The following is a 16033-nucleotide window of genomic DNA, read 5'->3' as shown; positions in this document are numbered from 1 at the left end:
GAATTCCATCTTACAAGGCTATGTCCCCAGCTATTCAGCCGATCTTATCCCCAAAATGATAAGCTTATTGAGCAGTGTTGTTGGACTACCCTCACTGTTTGCAGATCAAAGGATAATCCTGAACAAATAGGAGTTCATAGCTAGTTCAGGATTAAGATCGAGTTAACCTAGGTTATATAATAAATGAAATAGTCAGTTTTAACAGTAAACAGTCGTTATAAAGAAAAGTGACTATTTTCGTGGTCTAGTCTATATGCAAACGCATTGCATGGGATGCCCCCACTCTCGTGTCTCAACATGAACAATTTGTGGATCACATCTTTTGTAGCACCTTACAACTTCTTGTAACTACAGAGTTGGCCACATCCAATAATGTTTGAGATACTCAATTTCATCCACATACTTATTAGACCATTTATACTATATACTGTCAACTTGATCCTGTTTATATCACTACATAAAGTTACAGCATTCAGATATAGGCAAGGATGCGTTTATTGGATTTTTATAATAAGATACAAAATCAACAAGTCATTGTTATTGATAAAATAGAATGTTTAACACGAACCGCAAATTCTAAGACATTTCCAACATAAATCTCAAACAATAATTAGAAAACAAAATCGTTACCAAGTGTATCCTTGGGCAAATCGTAATTGAAAATAGATGGGGATGAACTTAGTTAAAAATTGGGTAATGGAATATCCAACCAGCTAATTTTACTAAAACAAAAAGTAACAGGACACAAGGCACATGATTTAATTAACGCAACCATGTATTCCATGTCTCTTAAAGTCGCTTTAACTTTCACAGATCGGTCAAAATAACAAGCTTTACATGAGAAACTGAGGACAAAATAATATCTGCAAAAATTAGAACGTTTTGCATCGATGTAAAGCTTCACGCTATAATTTACGTTCAATAAACTTAAAAGGACTAAGGAGGAAGATTTGCTCTTCCACGGGAAGAAGAGCAGAACCATGTAAACCAGGCAAGGAAAGTATAACCAGAAGATAACGGATTTTCAATTTTGTACCCGATGACTCCTATGAGCCACTGGCCCTTGAGACTCCGTGGTTGAAATTGTCCACGTAAGCAGAATGCTTCTCGACGATATGTTTGACGATATGCTTCTCCACTTCGTCACCAACCAGTTCCGGGTCACGCTGAACACGAATCTTCTCATTTTCAGTAACAAGAGTCACCTCCTCTTTCCGGGTCAAAAGTTCATTTGCAATGACCATATGCATCTTGTACTTCCTTAGAGCCGCCTTTGCCTTCTCCAAGAGGATTTTTACATCAGTCTCTAGCTGTGCAAAGGAGAAATTTTAGTGAAAAATGAATAGAACCCCAAATAGCTCTAAATTGCTGCAATGGCATCAACGTTGCAAAAGCATACTTGTTTCAGACATAAACAAAAAGAAACTAGTAATTGCCCATCCTCGACTTTTAATAGCAATTTCCTAATGGGCATTCTATTCAGGAAATCTGATCAAAGATAGTCGGTAAACGTAAGTGGCTTCTGGTTAGTTCACATTTCATAGGCTCCCGTTGGTTCAGGAATTTGGTTATTGAATTCTCCAATATTCAAAGGTTGTTTGGACGGCCAAGCACCCTAAGAAGAATAAGGCCTTTTTATGGTTCTATGGGACATAATGTATCGGATAAGACTCAGCAAATGAACACTTCCAAAATCGTCTCCATCTAATAATTATCTGTTGGGGAGATAAGAATGAAGAGATTAATCACATACCTCCTCAATTTCCCTTTCTTGACTTTTATCCAATGTAAGCTTCTTAATTGTCTTAACTACAACCAAGATGTCCCTAAATAAATCCGTTCAACTGGCTTTTGAGCAATTGAGGTGCGGCAATCATTTGTTAAAAGAAGAATGGTTCTTTGGAACTCCATTCCAGTTCTCCCATGGACCTATGGACCGTGTGGTCATTAAAAACTAAGGTCTATGGAGGTCTATGGAGGACAGTTGGGGAGTTATGTTGATTCCTCATTTCGTTCACTGAATCAAAATGGACAGTATTTTTTTAAGTTTCAGATGGGGCTTTCATCTGTATTCCCTCATTGTACAACTCCTTTATTTATTATCTTCTTTTTAAAAAAATTATTTGGTGGTAGTTTCCAACAGCAGAACGTACCTTGAATGATATACAGTACGCCGTTGGAGCCCACTCACTCCTCAGCCCTGACAGCATCTTTGGCACCTGAACAAGTCGCATGTCTAAAGGCCCTGATCCTGACTGAATCTTGTGCTTTGCCTGCAATGGAAAGACTAAAAATATGGATGAAAGCACTAATTGAAGTCGTTTCATGAATGACTAAACCAATGAACTGAACATTTGACAATTGAGATCCACCATCATACAAATACAATATCGAACTCCCTGTTTGCTTAAATAAGGGAAAATTTTGAATTCATCCCATGTGAAATCGCCAATTAATTCAAATGCTTAAGTTGATAGATTATAGTAAATTTGATATATTAATACTTTCAACAATCCTCACTTGTGGACATGAACATTTGTCAAAGGCCCAAGAAATGAAAAATGACATTAATTGGAGAGTGTTGGAAATTAGGGACTTAGTTGATTGTTTATAGTCCCGAGATATTATAGTTATTTACTTTACCCTATTTTTCTTTCCTTTTTCTGTATTTAGGCTTGTTGGAGCATATAAATAAGAATCCTGTTGTATCTCTCTCACATTATGTAAAATTTAATAAAATGGACTCTCTATCGTGGTCTTTTCTCCCTGTTCTAGGGTTTTCCACGTAAATCTTGTGTTTTATCTTTCTCTCTTTTCTCTTTTAACATGGTATCAAAGCTTGGTGAAAAAACCCTAACCGCCATCGGCAAAAACCAACCGATGCAAGATAACCTTAGTGTTGTACCAACATCGCTTCTGCCACAACCGCCGATGGAACCTTCGACCGCCGCCACCACTGCCCACGCTACCACCGCCCCTACTATTCAAACCGTCGTTGACTGGTATCTTCGAATGCTGCAAATACATCCTCAACAGCAACCAATCGGGAACCCTAGCGCTACCAACTTTACTCCCAATGTTGCCACCGTCGCCACCAGACACTTCATCCAACCGCTAGAATCTGAAGCCGATGCTACTAAATCTTCCATGCATCACCGAGGCAAGTCCGTAATCGGGAATGATGTGCCACCAGCCGCCTATAACAGCTTGCTGTCAGCTAGGCTCCTCCATCCCCCGCTGCCAAGCTATGAACACCACAGGTCCATGGGTCTTTCTCTAGCAATGGTTCAACAATAATTAGCTGATCTTTAGGCGAGTTTTCAACAACAAATCGTCACTCTTGGGGCAGCTCTAGGTGCTTCCACAACCACAAACTTAAATTCAAGTGTATTGAATTCAGATATTCCTTCCGGTTTATCGATGTATCCAGAGAATTCGATAATCTATTTCCCTACTTTAACTATTGCAAATTATTTGTCTGGTTTTATGGAAAATTTCACAGGCTTAATTGCACGAGAAAAGTTAAACGGCTAGAATTATTTCTCCTGGTCTCAGTCTATTAAAATGGCCTTTGAAGGCATCACAAGTTCGGTTATTTGACTGGCAAGATACCCACACCTAGACCGGGGGATCCTCGAGAGCGTATTTGGAAAGGAGAGGACTCCTTGCTAGATCACTACCGATTAATAGTATGGAGCCTCAAATAGGAAAACCGCTATTATATGTTGCCACTGCTCAAGATATCTGGGAAGTTGTTCAGAAATTATATTTCAAAAAGCAAAATGCATCTCGTCTTTACACTCTGCACAAACAAGTTCACGAGTGCAAACAGGGGATGATAGATGTCACCTCGTACTTTAATAAATTGCCCCTAATTTGGCAAGAGATGGACTTGTGTCGCGAAATTATTTGGGGTTGTCCATGTGGAGGTGTTCAATATTCCAAAATTGAGGAAGTAGATAAGGTATATTTCCTAGCTAGTTTGAACTCCAAATTTGATGCAGTGCGAGGCCGTATACTGGGACAGAGACCTATATCCTCTTATGGAAGTGTGCTCTAAGGTTCGCCTTGAGGAAGACAAATTTAGTGCTATGAACATCACTACTGTGTCACCTACTGATTTTGCTGCTTTTAGTACGAAATTATCCGATAATGATGGTGACAAGCACAATGGGAAACAAACTCCAGTGTGTGAACATTGCAAAAAACCCTAGCATACAAAGGAACAATGTTGGAAATTACATGATAGACCACCGAATGGTAGAAGACGCCCTCCGAATGACAAGTCCAATCCCGGCCATGCACACTTGTAAGTGAATCTGCGAGTGCTTTCCAGTCACAATCTCAAGTGAATTGTCAAAATGACTCTACTGTCCCTTCACTTGGGGCAATTGCTCAATCAAGTACATCACAACTGTTAAGTCTCCTAAGTATAAATGACAATAAACCATGGAGACTTGATTCAGGGACTACAGATCATTTAACTGGATCATCCGATAACTTCCTATCGTATCTTCCATGTGCTGGTAATGAAACGATCAGAATTGCATATGGATCTTTTGCTCCTATTGCGGGCAAGAGTCATATTTCTCCCTTCCATGGTTTAACTTTACACAATGTCTTGCACGTACCTAAAATATCTTACAATTTGCTATCTATTAGTCAGATAACCCGAGATCTAAATTGTCGAGTTGTCTTCTCACCGGATAATGTTTCTTTCAGGACTTCAGCTCGAGGAAGACGATTGGCACTGCTCGACACAATAGAGGATTCTACTTTCTTGATGATGATGCTTCTTCTAGGAACAGCTATAGGACTAGTTTGTTATCTTCATATTTTTCAACTTCAAAAAAAGTTTGTATGTTGTGGCATTTTCGCCTTGATCATCTAAGTTTTCAATATATGAAATTTTTATTTTCTCATTTATTCCATAAAATTGGTGTCTCTTCTCTTTTTTGTGATGTGTGCATTCTTGCAAAACAACATAGGGTCACCTTTCCCTCTCAACCTTACAAACCTTCTCAACCCTTTAATCTTATTCATTTGATGTTTGGGGTTCCTCTAGTGTTACCACCTCTTCAGGAAAACGTTAGTTTGTGAGATTTATCAATGATCATACCCATCTTACATGGGTCTTTCTTCTTACTGACAAATCAGAGGTTTCGTCGATATTTCAACAATTTTACACCACTATTGAGATTAAGTTCAATACTAAAATTGCTATTCTTCGAAGTGATAATGGTCGTGAATTTCTCAATAATACTCTTCTTGAATTTTTATCTTCCAAAGTTCATTGTTTACCAAAGTTCATGTGCCTATACACCTCAACAGAATGGAGTGGCTGAAAGGAAAAGTCGCCACCTCCTCGAGGTTGCCCGGTCTCTCATACTATCTACCTCTCTTCCATCTTATTTGTGGGGAGATGCAATTCTTACTGCAACTCATCTCATTAACTGAATGTCTTATCATGTTCTCCAACTCCAAACCCCTCTTGAATGCCTCAAGAAATCATACCCCACCACACGACTCATTCCTAATGTTCCTCTCGGGGTTTTTGGGTGTTCTGTCCTTGTCCATGGTCGTGGCCATAACCAAACTAAGTTTACTCCTCGTGCTCAGAAATGTGTCTTCCTTGGATATCCTTTTCACCAGCGAGGTTATAAATGCTTCCATCCTTCTTCCAGAAAATACTTTATCTCCATGGATGTCACGTTTCTTGAGGATAAGCCCTTCTTCCCTATTAGTCATCTTCATCTTCAGGGGGAGAGTAATAGTGAAGAGACTAACTGGTCAACATCCCATGATACTGTTCTACCTACTAAACAGGTATCTTGGCTAACATACCACAGGAAGAATCTCAGAAAGGAAATGGTATCCCTACTGTTCCACCGGCTTTGATCCATGAATCTGAACCATCACAAGCTCAAGGTACTACTGAGTATGTCCCTGATAATAACGATTTGTGTGTTAAGAATGATATTGTGGATGTAACTGAGAATAACAGGACTGATGTGTTAGTTCCAGAAAATAACAGGGTGGCAGACAGTGATGAGACTACAATAGAAACACAAGAGTGAAATTCTACCTCCGCCTGAAACGTGTGATCAGAATCCTACTATAGGTGGGAAAGTAGATGAGAAGTCAGACAAATCTGGGGATTATGATGCATTGAGGCCTATACCGACTCTGACTGGACAAGATCAGTGACTGACAAAAAGTCTATCTCAGGGTACTATACCATTGTGTGGGGTAATCTGGTTACTTGGAGAAGTAAGAAGCAAAGTATAGTTGCTAGAAGTAGTGTAGAGGCTGAATACAGAGCTATGAGTTTGGGAATTTGTGAAGAAATCTGGTTGAAGAAAGTACTGTTTGATCTTCATCAAGATGGTGTCTTACCTATGAAACTCTATTGTGATAATAAAGATGTTGTAAGCATTGTCAATAATTCAATACAACATGATCGAACGAAACATATAAAGATTGATAGACAGTTTATAAAAGAGAAACTGGATAATGGCAGTATCTGTATTCCGTATATTCCATCAAATCAACAAGTTGCAAATGTTCTCACTAAAGGGTTACTCAGGTAAAATTTTGACTTTTGTGTTAACAAGTTGGGTATGATTGATATCTACACCCCAACTTGAGGAATGTGGAAATAAGGGACTTAGTTGATTGTATATAGTCTCGGGGGTATTATAGTCATTTATTGTACCCTATTTTTCTTTCCTTTTTTGTATTTAGGCTTGTTGGAGCCTAAAAATAAGAATCCTCGTGTATCCCTCACATTATGTAAAAATTAATCAAACGGAGACTCTCTATCGTGGTTTTTTCTTCCTGTTCTAAGATTTTCCACGTAAACCTTGTGTCTCATCTTTTTCTCTTTTCTCTTTTAATAGAGAGGATAACATTTTAGGAGTTCAAATATATGACTTCCAAACTTCGTCATTGAAACTCACAAAGAAACATTAAATCTAACGTCAGACCAAATATCGCTCAGAGAATGATCAACCCCTCTAAAAACTCTATTGTTCCTCTCATCACATAAGGCCCCACAAAACAACAGACACCACAACTTGCCACAAAAAATGACCCTTATCGAGAGGGGGTGGAGAAGGATTGTCAATCATCTCTTTACCATCTCTATTCTTGGCCAAAACAAGGTAAACTCCTAAAAAAACTGACTCCAAACTTCATAAGCAAGATCAAAACTCCAAAACAATATGGTGAAGATCCTCCACCGCCCTCCTATAAAGAATGCAACACAAAGCACAATCAAATTGGGCATCTTTCTTGATTTCCGATCCAATGTGTTCATGATTAAATGGCTAACCTTCCAAATAAAAATCTTAACCTTCTTGGAATTTTCATCTTCCACAGCGAGGCAAAAACACACAAATGGGAGAGGGATATACCAAAGAAAGAAAAAAGAACCTAAACACTACCTCCTATTCTAATGCATTCTCAATTATCAAATACCCAGAAGTTTAAGATAATAGGACGATAAATTTAATTATATGAAGACTTCAATATTCTATGTTATTGATCAAAACAAGATTTGAGATGCAAGTACGAATGCTACCATCCATGAAAGTACAACAATCCAAGTCTATTGATCTTTTGGACAGATACAAGCTTCTATATGACCGTTATAGCTACCACACCCACCCACCAGATGTATACCACACGTATGCTACTTAAATGCTAATATTAATTTGTGAAACAGCTGGGAACTTCAGAGATGAGAAGAAGGATTTAAAAAACGTTGAATAAATACACATTTTTCTTTTGGAACTTAAAAGACACAGTTGTACAACCTATAGAACAGATCTTGTTCAAGTAAAGTCATGACGTTGAATAAATAACACTAAAATCTCGTTTTTATCTGTTTTGGGCTAAACCATTACCATGCTCTCCCATGGAACGTAAAAGTCAGAGACAGCTGCAGCAAGATAAAAGAGTGCATAGGGTCCAATACTCCTCAGTGATATTGCAACCATGTGCAACATCTGCAAGATAAATAATAAGATTAGAAAGAAAGGGGGAAAAAAAACATACGACCATAATGCATTAAGTGGCTAAATTTTGTCGAGCTAGTAAAGGTCATATATTAGCAAAGTTTTTTTCTGGATCGAAAATAATATTTAGCCACCTATGTTTATGCGCTTCTTATGTTTTCTACATAAGCTTGATGCAAGTATAAGCTAGATGCACAAATTAGATTGATTACTATAAACAATATATTAATTACTATCGTGTCTCTTTTATTGTGTTGTGGGACAGTATATAAAAGGGCTTTCTCTCCTTTGTAAATATGAGTACATACAACTTTATTTATTTATTTATTTTCTAATGAAAGGTGATTCAAGAGAACTATTTTCTTCCCTTGTGCTCTTGAGCTTGATAAGCTTCAAATTTAGTGGATTTAGAGTGATGTTTTTACTTTTGAACCCCATAATGCTTTCAACAAAACTTGCATGCAACTTTGAGGTTTAGATTTAAAGACACTGAGTTTTGACCAATATAAGGCATATGTTCTGTAATAACAGATCGCTCCTGCAGGTAGTGCAAAAAAATAAAGGAAAACTACCTGAAGATACTCAAAAATCGTTGTAAAAGGAAGTTTCAGAAGTGTGCCATCTGCTATTGCCTGCAATAATCAAATTTGAAAGTTTCCTAATCAGTGGTATTTCATTACCAACCATGTTAGATATGGGCTAATATACAGAAAATATTAAGAAATTGAGTGATGATACTATCGAGTAGTTCATACAGCATGATGCTCACTGATTGCCTTCTTAACTTCTTCCGAATAAGGCTGGCGCACTGAATGTTGAAATGAATTTAAGTCATGAGCACCATGAATGCTAACAATTAATCAATAAAATGAAAGTTGAAGTGCTAGAAGAGAAAGGTTACTTAACCCTGGGCCCCAGATAACAAAAAACTCCTCCATAAAGTTCACCGAATAATATATCAATATCCAATTCAGAGTGTTTGATAACGAACATTGATGTTACTATAAGTGACAATATCATGTACCAAAGTGGTCTAAGGGTGAGTTTTGAGTATAATGCTTTTAAGCTAAGCACTTTTTTTTTCCTTTCTGTTTTTAAATATAGGAAAATGAACCAAAATATTAACGAATAATAGCAAAATATCACCGTCTATCTGTGATAGACCGCGATTGACAGCTATATACTACTATCTGTGTCCATCTGATAGACACAGATATTTTGCTATTAGTTGTAAATATTTTTAGCAGTTTTGTCATTTAAAATAATTCTTCTTTTTTTCTACTTTGGAAGAATTATTAATTAAGTGGTTAACCCTCAACGGAAAGTTTCCTTGTAACCTATGAGCAAATGCTCTTTTTAAGTATTATGTATCCCACAGAATACACAGGCAGTTAATTACCCATCGAGAACATATGACACTGTTACCGTTGAACCAGCAGGGCATGGATAAAGTTTCATTTTTTTTTTTTTTTTTAAGAATAGATAAGGGCATGGATAAAGTTAAGGATAAAGAAAATCACAAACCTTGTATGCCCAACTCCTGGGTGAACTCAAAACACTCCAGAAATGGATCATCAGGAAGCAAACTGCAATATGGTTGACGGGTTCCCCTGATCATAGAACCACCAATTAGCTCAGGAGAGTATCAAGCCTAAACTTAGAATGACTCTTACACCATGCAGTTCTACCAAAGATAAGTGTGTACTTTCGATATAAGAAAATAACCGAATATCCAGCCTTCAGAAAGTACCTAAGAGAAATTAGCAAAATCATTTAAAAAACCAAACTCAATGTGTAATCTCTAGTAGAACATATGTTGAAATGTAATGTCATTTACTCTGTGGATGCTGCACCTCTGTGACCTGAGCTGAAGTTGTCTATATAACGAACACATCTTTGCTCTAAAGGAACTGTGGTGCCCCCAGATGTCACACAAACAACTTTCCTGGGACTTTGATTTCCTATAATTGAAAGCAAAATTGATCCATAGAAACAAATTAGGTAAAATTACAAGCTTAGTTCCTTAATTTATTAGGACGGATTATTTAATCCATTTACTTCAAAATAAAGTTTGTAATAGATCCCTACACTTTCCAACATGTCAGGTAAGTGTTAAATAACAGGCGCTAGCAGACTAGCAGAGTAATCCCCAGAAGAATATTATGGAATAACAACTAATCAAAACAAAAAAGACATGCTTAAGAGATTAACGAAGAGAGAACTTGCCAGCTTGTGGTGAATTCATTTCAACAAATTCTCTCAAATCTTTGCTGATATCCTCAATATTCCTCAAAGGGGGAGCTGAATCAAAAAATGATTTGATTTCAGCATCTAGGGCCTGTTGAGCTTTTTGCAGTCCGTTTATATCCATTTGGAAATGTCTTCAAAGAAAATCACAACCGGAAAACCTCACTATGAAGTCTGAATTCACATAGAACAAAATTTAGGCACAAATATTTATATAGTGATAACAAAAAATAATAAATAAATAGTTGCTTCAAGGAATAAAACCTACATGGTTAAATAGCCAAGCACATTTCTCCATAATCAATATTATACCTCATTAATGAATATATAAAATAAAGCCGAGATGAACATTAATTTACAATATCGAACTTTTAAGCGAAATTTTCGCTTTAATCAGCAAATCTATTTTACGAGCTACACAAAACTAGACCGACCGACCTCAAGTTTTACGAACTCAGTTTTATCTTCGACCACTCATGATTGCCGGACCTGCCTATTGTTTTCATTTAAAAATGACATAAATCACAGAAGTTCAACCAAAAATCCGAGATATGGGTAAGAAAATAGAATTCAAGAAGCTAATTACATGCTTTCATCAATCTCATACCGGTAGAAATTTGCTTCAGAAGTTCAGATCTTAGGGTTTTTTTTCCCCTCTATTCGAATCTTCGTCAATAATCGAAATGCATCTTGCTAACTGTTGTTGGTCAGGAAACGCTCGATTTGATGTTGACCAGAATGTTCTGATTCTTCTTCTAGTTACCGATTGTACTCTCTGTCGAACGCTAGAATTTGAAGGTAATCCTTTTCAAAATGATAATGGTGTGCTTGGCCCTACTGTATTTTCATTCTCCCACCTTCATTAATTGTCTGTCTATTTTATAGACTTTCCCAGTACCCACTACTCTCTCTATCGTGTTTTATCTTTCTTTCTGCCATTTCTATCCTTAATTGCTATTCTTAAATATGGATTTGACCATTTAAACAGTTCAAACTTTGAGAGCAAAAGCACCAAACGAATACGACCCAACTAATGAAAATATTGAACTCAACCCGTAATCGAATTCAATGTCTTTGAACTTCGTGACAAATAATTCAGGGTTAGATGTTAGAATCTCGTTGATCAAAGTACAACATTAATGGGAAAGCTGTCGTTAGATCTAGGGATTAAAAATCTGTAAACAATAGATCTTTTACTAAGCATATTCATTCATTCCCATCAATGGCAATATCCTCATTTTTTGATTCGTTGGCATAGAAAATGATGCTATGCATATGCAGTTAGTGTTGAAGGTCACGGACTTGGAACTTGTTTGAAATGACTTCACAAATGCTTTAAGTGCAATATATATATTTTCTTTTTTTATTAAGCGAAAGCCGTCGACCACAAGAAAAGTTCAGACTCTCTCTCAATTAATTAATGACGGTGCTAAGAATTGCAACAATCATAGAGAGAGAATCTACAAGTACAGATTTATATAACGATCCAAAATCAACTCTCTCTATCTCTCAATTGATTAATCTCAGTCTCTTGTCCATTCAAAACCTGAGATGCTACCGTCGACTCTTGAGCATTGAAAAATGATGTCCAAAGAATAATTATATGTAAACCTTTTCTTGTATGTGTATCGTCCTCGGATTTTCAACTTCATCTACATTCCCATTCCACTTCTTTCCTTTGTGAAAAATTAAAAACGTAGAAACTTAGGATTCACTTATTTTCAGTAAGCACACACCTCCTCACTAAACCTAATAATGGCATGGATTTGCATCTTTGATGTAATCTTGAAATAGGAAAGCCTAAGTATTGGTTGCAATGGTTCAGACAGCCAAGTTATACATTTTCAAAACCCATCACCTATAGTCTAGACGAGTACTCCTCTTAGGAGGATATACGCATAATAATCCTCGATCAATCCAGCCTCTTAGGGATAATTAAAGCCTTCCTTGCAATGCAAACAGATAGCACGCACCTTAGCACCAAGTGAATATTTCAAACATCATTCCATCCTGCAAGAAAGTTCCCCTTGAACCGTGGTGATGATCGGATGCTGTGCTTCATCATCTGAAATCCCATCTATTGAAACCAAAGTTTGGCTGATTGCCACAAACGCAGGTCAGATGTCTCATGTCTGAACTGAACTCTTCATCGTACAGAATTATCCTTCACTGCCTTAATTTTCATCTAATATTTTCAAATAGTTCTCTGCAAGGGAAAAGAGGATCCAATCATTTTCTATTCTAGGGAATGACCTTTATAGTCATACGCTAATAGGCATTATATTCCATGAAGCAAAACTCCTCCATCAAAATTGTCTGAACTTAAGACATTTGCAAGGTCATTGCATGATTCAAGGTACCGACTCTTGATGATATAGGAATGTAGCTGTCTTCTCGCTTTCAAATCTGCCTTTTCGGCTAAGGCAGGGAGAAGTATTGAAAAGGTGACTGAACTTGGTTTTAAGCCTTCTACTAGCATTTGACAGAAGAGTTCAACTGCCATTTTAGGCTGCATTATTCTCATAAGACCAGCAATCAAGGCATTCCAACAAACTACGTTCCTGTTCTTTATACTCCTAAATACTTGAATTGCCAAATCAATATTCTCACACTTTGCGTACATGTCAATTAGAGCACTTGAAATGAAGTGGTTGTCTTCAAAAGAATTCCTGAACATATATCCATGGATTTCCTTCCCTTTGTGCAATAAATTCAAGCTAGCGCAAGCCACCAGAGCAGCAGTTATTGTGACGGTATCTGGTCTGATCGGGAAAGTAATCATCTTATTATGAAGGCAACCCTTGCATAGCATGGTCTGGAATAATTCTAGAGCTTCATAACTTAACCCAGATTGTTGAAATCCAGATACTAAAACATTTAAAGATACAACATTGGGTGCCAAATCTTTCTGTAACATCTCAGATAGCAACTTATATGCTTCAACTTTCTGCCCATTTTTTGCATGTCCAGCTAGCAGTGTGTTGTAGGTTACAACATCAGGTTTTAGTCCATGATGCTGCAGTGATCTAAAACATTCTAATGCCTGGCTAGTTTTTTCCTGATTCACGTAAGTTGCAATAATTTCATTCCACAATGTAATGTTTTTCTTCTCTGCTTTGGCAAAAACTTCTTCAGCGTAATCATCTTGTCCGCATTTCGAGTACATATCAACTAATGATCCTTCGACGTAAATGTTTGTACACAGCTCGCACTTAAGAGCATATGCATGAATAGCCCTGCCTAAACCTAGATCTCTCAACCCTGCACAAGCTGGTAGTATACTCGCAACAGTAACAGAATTTGGATTCTCAGCAAACAACAACATATTAATAAATACATCCAAAGCATCTTTGAAATATCCATTTTGAACAAAACCTGATATTACTCCGTTCCATGAATTAACCCTTGGGCTCAATCCTTCTTCTTGCATGGCTTCCAAGTACGTGAGAGCAGTGTTAGTCTCCCCATATCGAGCAAACCCTGAGACCAGTGCATTCCAAGATATCAAATTAGGCTTCAATCCACTAGACTGCATGGAGTGAAATACTTCCATCACCTCATCCAAAAGACCTTCTTCAATGTAGGCTGAAACAAGTGCAGTCCACGAAACCACATCTTTTTCACTCATCGAATCAAAAACATTGATCGAAAATCTCAAATCCCCACAATTACCATAGAGATCGATAAGAGCATTCCCAATAAAAATATCAGAGACCAATCTCTTCCTAATGGCATACCCATGAACCATTTTACCTGTCTTCACCATTTGTCTTCTAGAACATGCTTTAAGAATCGTGGGCACTAAGTATTTACCAGGTAGTATGCCCTCATCAACCATCGATCTGAACGCCGCAAAGAGCTCATTCCACTTCTCTGATCGACAATACGCCCTAATCAAAGCTGAATAGGCTGAAAGCGTTCTCTCAGGAATTTCATCGAACAGCTTACTGTCACTATCCACGCAATTCACGTCCTTGGCATAAAACGTTGCCAGCTTCTTTCCAAACAAGTTATCGACCCGACAAGCATTTAATTTGACAACCTGGGCATTATGATTAAACAAACCGAAACTACGAGCGATTGGGACTTTAAAACCTCCATAATTACGATCCGTACATTTAGCAATTGGAGAAAATTGACCCTGGGGTCTATCATGGGCCGATATCGCAGTGAAATGCATCCTACAAGCTACATACATGGAATTTCGAGATAATCTAAAACTGGGTTGGAGGTCGAAGTTAAACTTGAAAGACGATGGAAGGGCAGGAGAAGCATTGCTCGAGGAAACGAAACCATCTACCAGAGTTGCCATAGTCAAAGTTAAAATTTGAAGCCAAAGCAGAGAGAAGAGAACGTTGTGACGTCAGAATTTAAAGATGTACCTATATATGTCTGTGTGGGAGCCATGGATGGAAAGTGGCAGAGAAGGAGATGGAGACACTGGGGAATCTCGAATCTGTACACTGCCCTGCCGGGGAGCTTTCGCCACGTTATAGTTCAAAATGGGCGCTAGGTGATTGGTTTCTCCTCGAGGTGACCCCAAAGTCGATATGGTTGTTTTCTTCCTATTTCGATATTATAATTGGGATAAATTATTTCAAATGATAAAATTATTAAAAAAATATTTACTAGTAAATTTTTTAAATTTTTTATATGTTAGATAGATTTATATAAATATCTATTAATACATCGATATAAATTACCCTAAATTATTTAAGTGCCTATAATTGATAATTCTAAAATTTTGTCATATTTTATAAATATTTTTGTTTATTTTTCTATATTAAAAACAACCCTATAATTTATGAGGTTAAATCTTCAGATAATTTTATTTTTTATCTTTAATTTATTTAATAAATACTAAAAACTTTCAATTTATTATTTAATATGTCATTAAACTTTTTTTAAACAATGTGACTGAAAAAATTTATTTTAAACAAAATGTCATAATTAGAATTTAAAAATCAGGGCTTATTAGAATGATAAGGTAGTTTTAAAAACTATTTAGGAAAACAGGTACTTTTGAAATAAATTAGGAAAAGTGTAATTTTTTTTTTTTTTTTGTCTCTTATGGAATGCATCTCATAGGGGTGTACATAGTTCGGGTTGGAAGAATTTTGTGGACCAACCCAAAAAATCGGGTTGGCTAATAATGAACCCTATCGGTTCATTTTTAAGGGTCAACCCAACCCAACCCAACCCAAAATTTCGGGGGTTGGGTCACCGTTCCTTTTTTTCCCCTCTAAGGGGTGTACTCAGCGAAAGCGTGAGTTAGTATCGGAACTGGAAGCAAGGAGACTGAGGGAGACCGAGTCGGAAGCGTGAGGCGTGGGCCAGATCTGACGAGGGGACTAAGGCGGAGATCGGATCAAAAGCGGAGGGTTTTCGTTCGACTAAGGCGAAGGGGTTTCCTTTCGACGGAAGCGGCGAGAGCGAGCGAAGAGGCGAGGTTTCGTTTTTTATCGTTTTGATCGAAAGCGGCGAGGGCGACGAAAAGCTTCGATGAGGCGACTGGCAAGTTGTAACGACCCGACTCCCTAGGACTCGAGCTAGGCCGTTACTATACACATGCATGCATAGAATTTAAAATGATACATTTTTCATAGCGAAATAAATGCTAAATAAATAAAGTCAAATAAAAGATTTTCGTTAAGATTAAATAAAAGTCAAATAACAGGGTACCCATAATTCATAATTAGAAAATTTAATGAGTCTAGAAAACTTTAAAAGTTTGGAAACGAATATTAATTAATAATTTTCAAACATGA

The 16033-nt window shown here is 37.1% G+C and overlaps 2 protein-coding genes across 10 annotated transcripts; both read right to left on the bottom strand.

Moving 5' to 3' along the window:
* Positions 1-757: 757 nt before the first annotated feature.
* Positions 758-14789, bottom strand: LOC120075282 (phosphopantothenate--cysteine ligase 2-like). 8 transcript variants are annotated; one of them, XM_090312550.1, is made up of 10 exons: positions 14648-14789; positions 10245-10439; positions 9856-9979; positions 9724-9768; positions 9543-9628; positions 8774-8826; positions 8591-8650; positions 7908-8009; positions 2154-2273; positions 758-1310 (listed from the first exon to the last, which is right to left on the bottom strand). In XM_090312550.1, exons 2-10 carry the CDS (start codon positions 10387-10389, stop codon positions 1047-1049), a joined length of 999 nt encoding a protein of 332 aa, XP_090168676.1. In that variant the 5' UTR covers positions 10390-10439; positions 14648-14789; the 3' UTR covers positions 758-1046. The 8 variants fall into 8 exon arrangements, with proteins under 8 accessions (XP_090168676.1, XP_038884430.1, XP_038884432.1 ...); XM_039028502.2 differs by lacking the exon at positions 14648-14789 and adding an exon at positions 10873-11406; XM_039028504.2 differs by lacking the exon at positions 14648-14789 and adding an exon at positions 10852-11166.
* LOC120075281 (pentatricopeptide repeat-containing protein At1g19720-like) lies at positions 11600-14788 on the bottom strand. Of its 2 annotated transcripts, XM_039028501.2 has the most exons (2): positions 14648-14788; positions 11600-14561 (listed from the first exon to the last, which is right to left on the bottom strand). In XM_039028501.2, exons 1-2 carry the CDS (start codon positions 14670-14672, stop codon positions 12544-12546), a joined length of 2043 nt encoding a protein of 680 aa, XP_038884429.2. In that variant the 5' UTR covers positions 14673-14788; the 3' UTR covers positions 11600-12543. The 2 variants fall into 2 exon arrangements, with proteins under 2 accessions (XP_038884429.2, XP_090168674.1); XM_090312548.1 differs by lacking the exon at positions 14648-14788 and having other exon boundaries at positions 11600-14641.
* Positions 14790-16033: the final 1244 nt, after the last annotated feature.

This window comes from Benincasa hispida, chromosome 4, assembly GCF_027475165.1.
Source record: "Benincasa hispida cultivar pf3 chromosome 4, pf3_genome.v1.1, whole genome shotgun sequence".
NCBI classification, from domain to species: Eukaryota; Viridiplantae; Streptophyta; class Magnoliopsida; order Cucurbitales; family Cucurbitaceae; genus Benincasa; species Benincasa hispida.
This window is presented reverse-complemented; position numbering and strand designations above follow the sequence as displayed.

Coding starts and splice junctions, on each gene's coding strand:
- LOC120075282 (XM_090312550.1), bottom strand. CDS start 10,389: ATGGATATAAACGGACTGCAAAAAGCTCAACAGGCCCTAGATGCTGAA. Junction 9,980..10,244: donor AATGAATTCACCACAAGCTG/GCAAGTTCTCTC, acceptor TTTCAATTATAG/GAAATCAAAGTCCCAGGAAA. Junction 8,827..9,542: donor CCAGGAGTTGGGCATACAAG/GTTTGTGATTTT, acceptor TTCAACATTCAG/TGCGCCAGCCTTATTCGGAA.
- LOC120075281 (XM_039028501.2), bottom strand. CDS start 14,672: ATGGCTCCCACACAGACATATATAG. Junction 14,562..14,647: donor TCCCACACAGACATATATAG/GTACATCTTTAA, acceptor CAACTCTGGTAG/ATGGTTTCGTTTCCTCGAGC.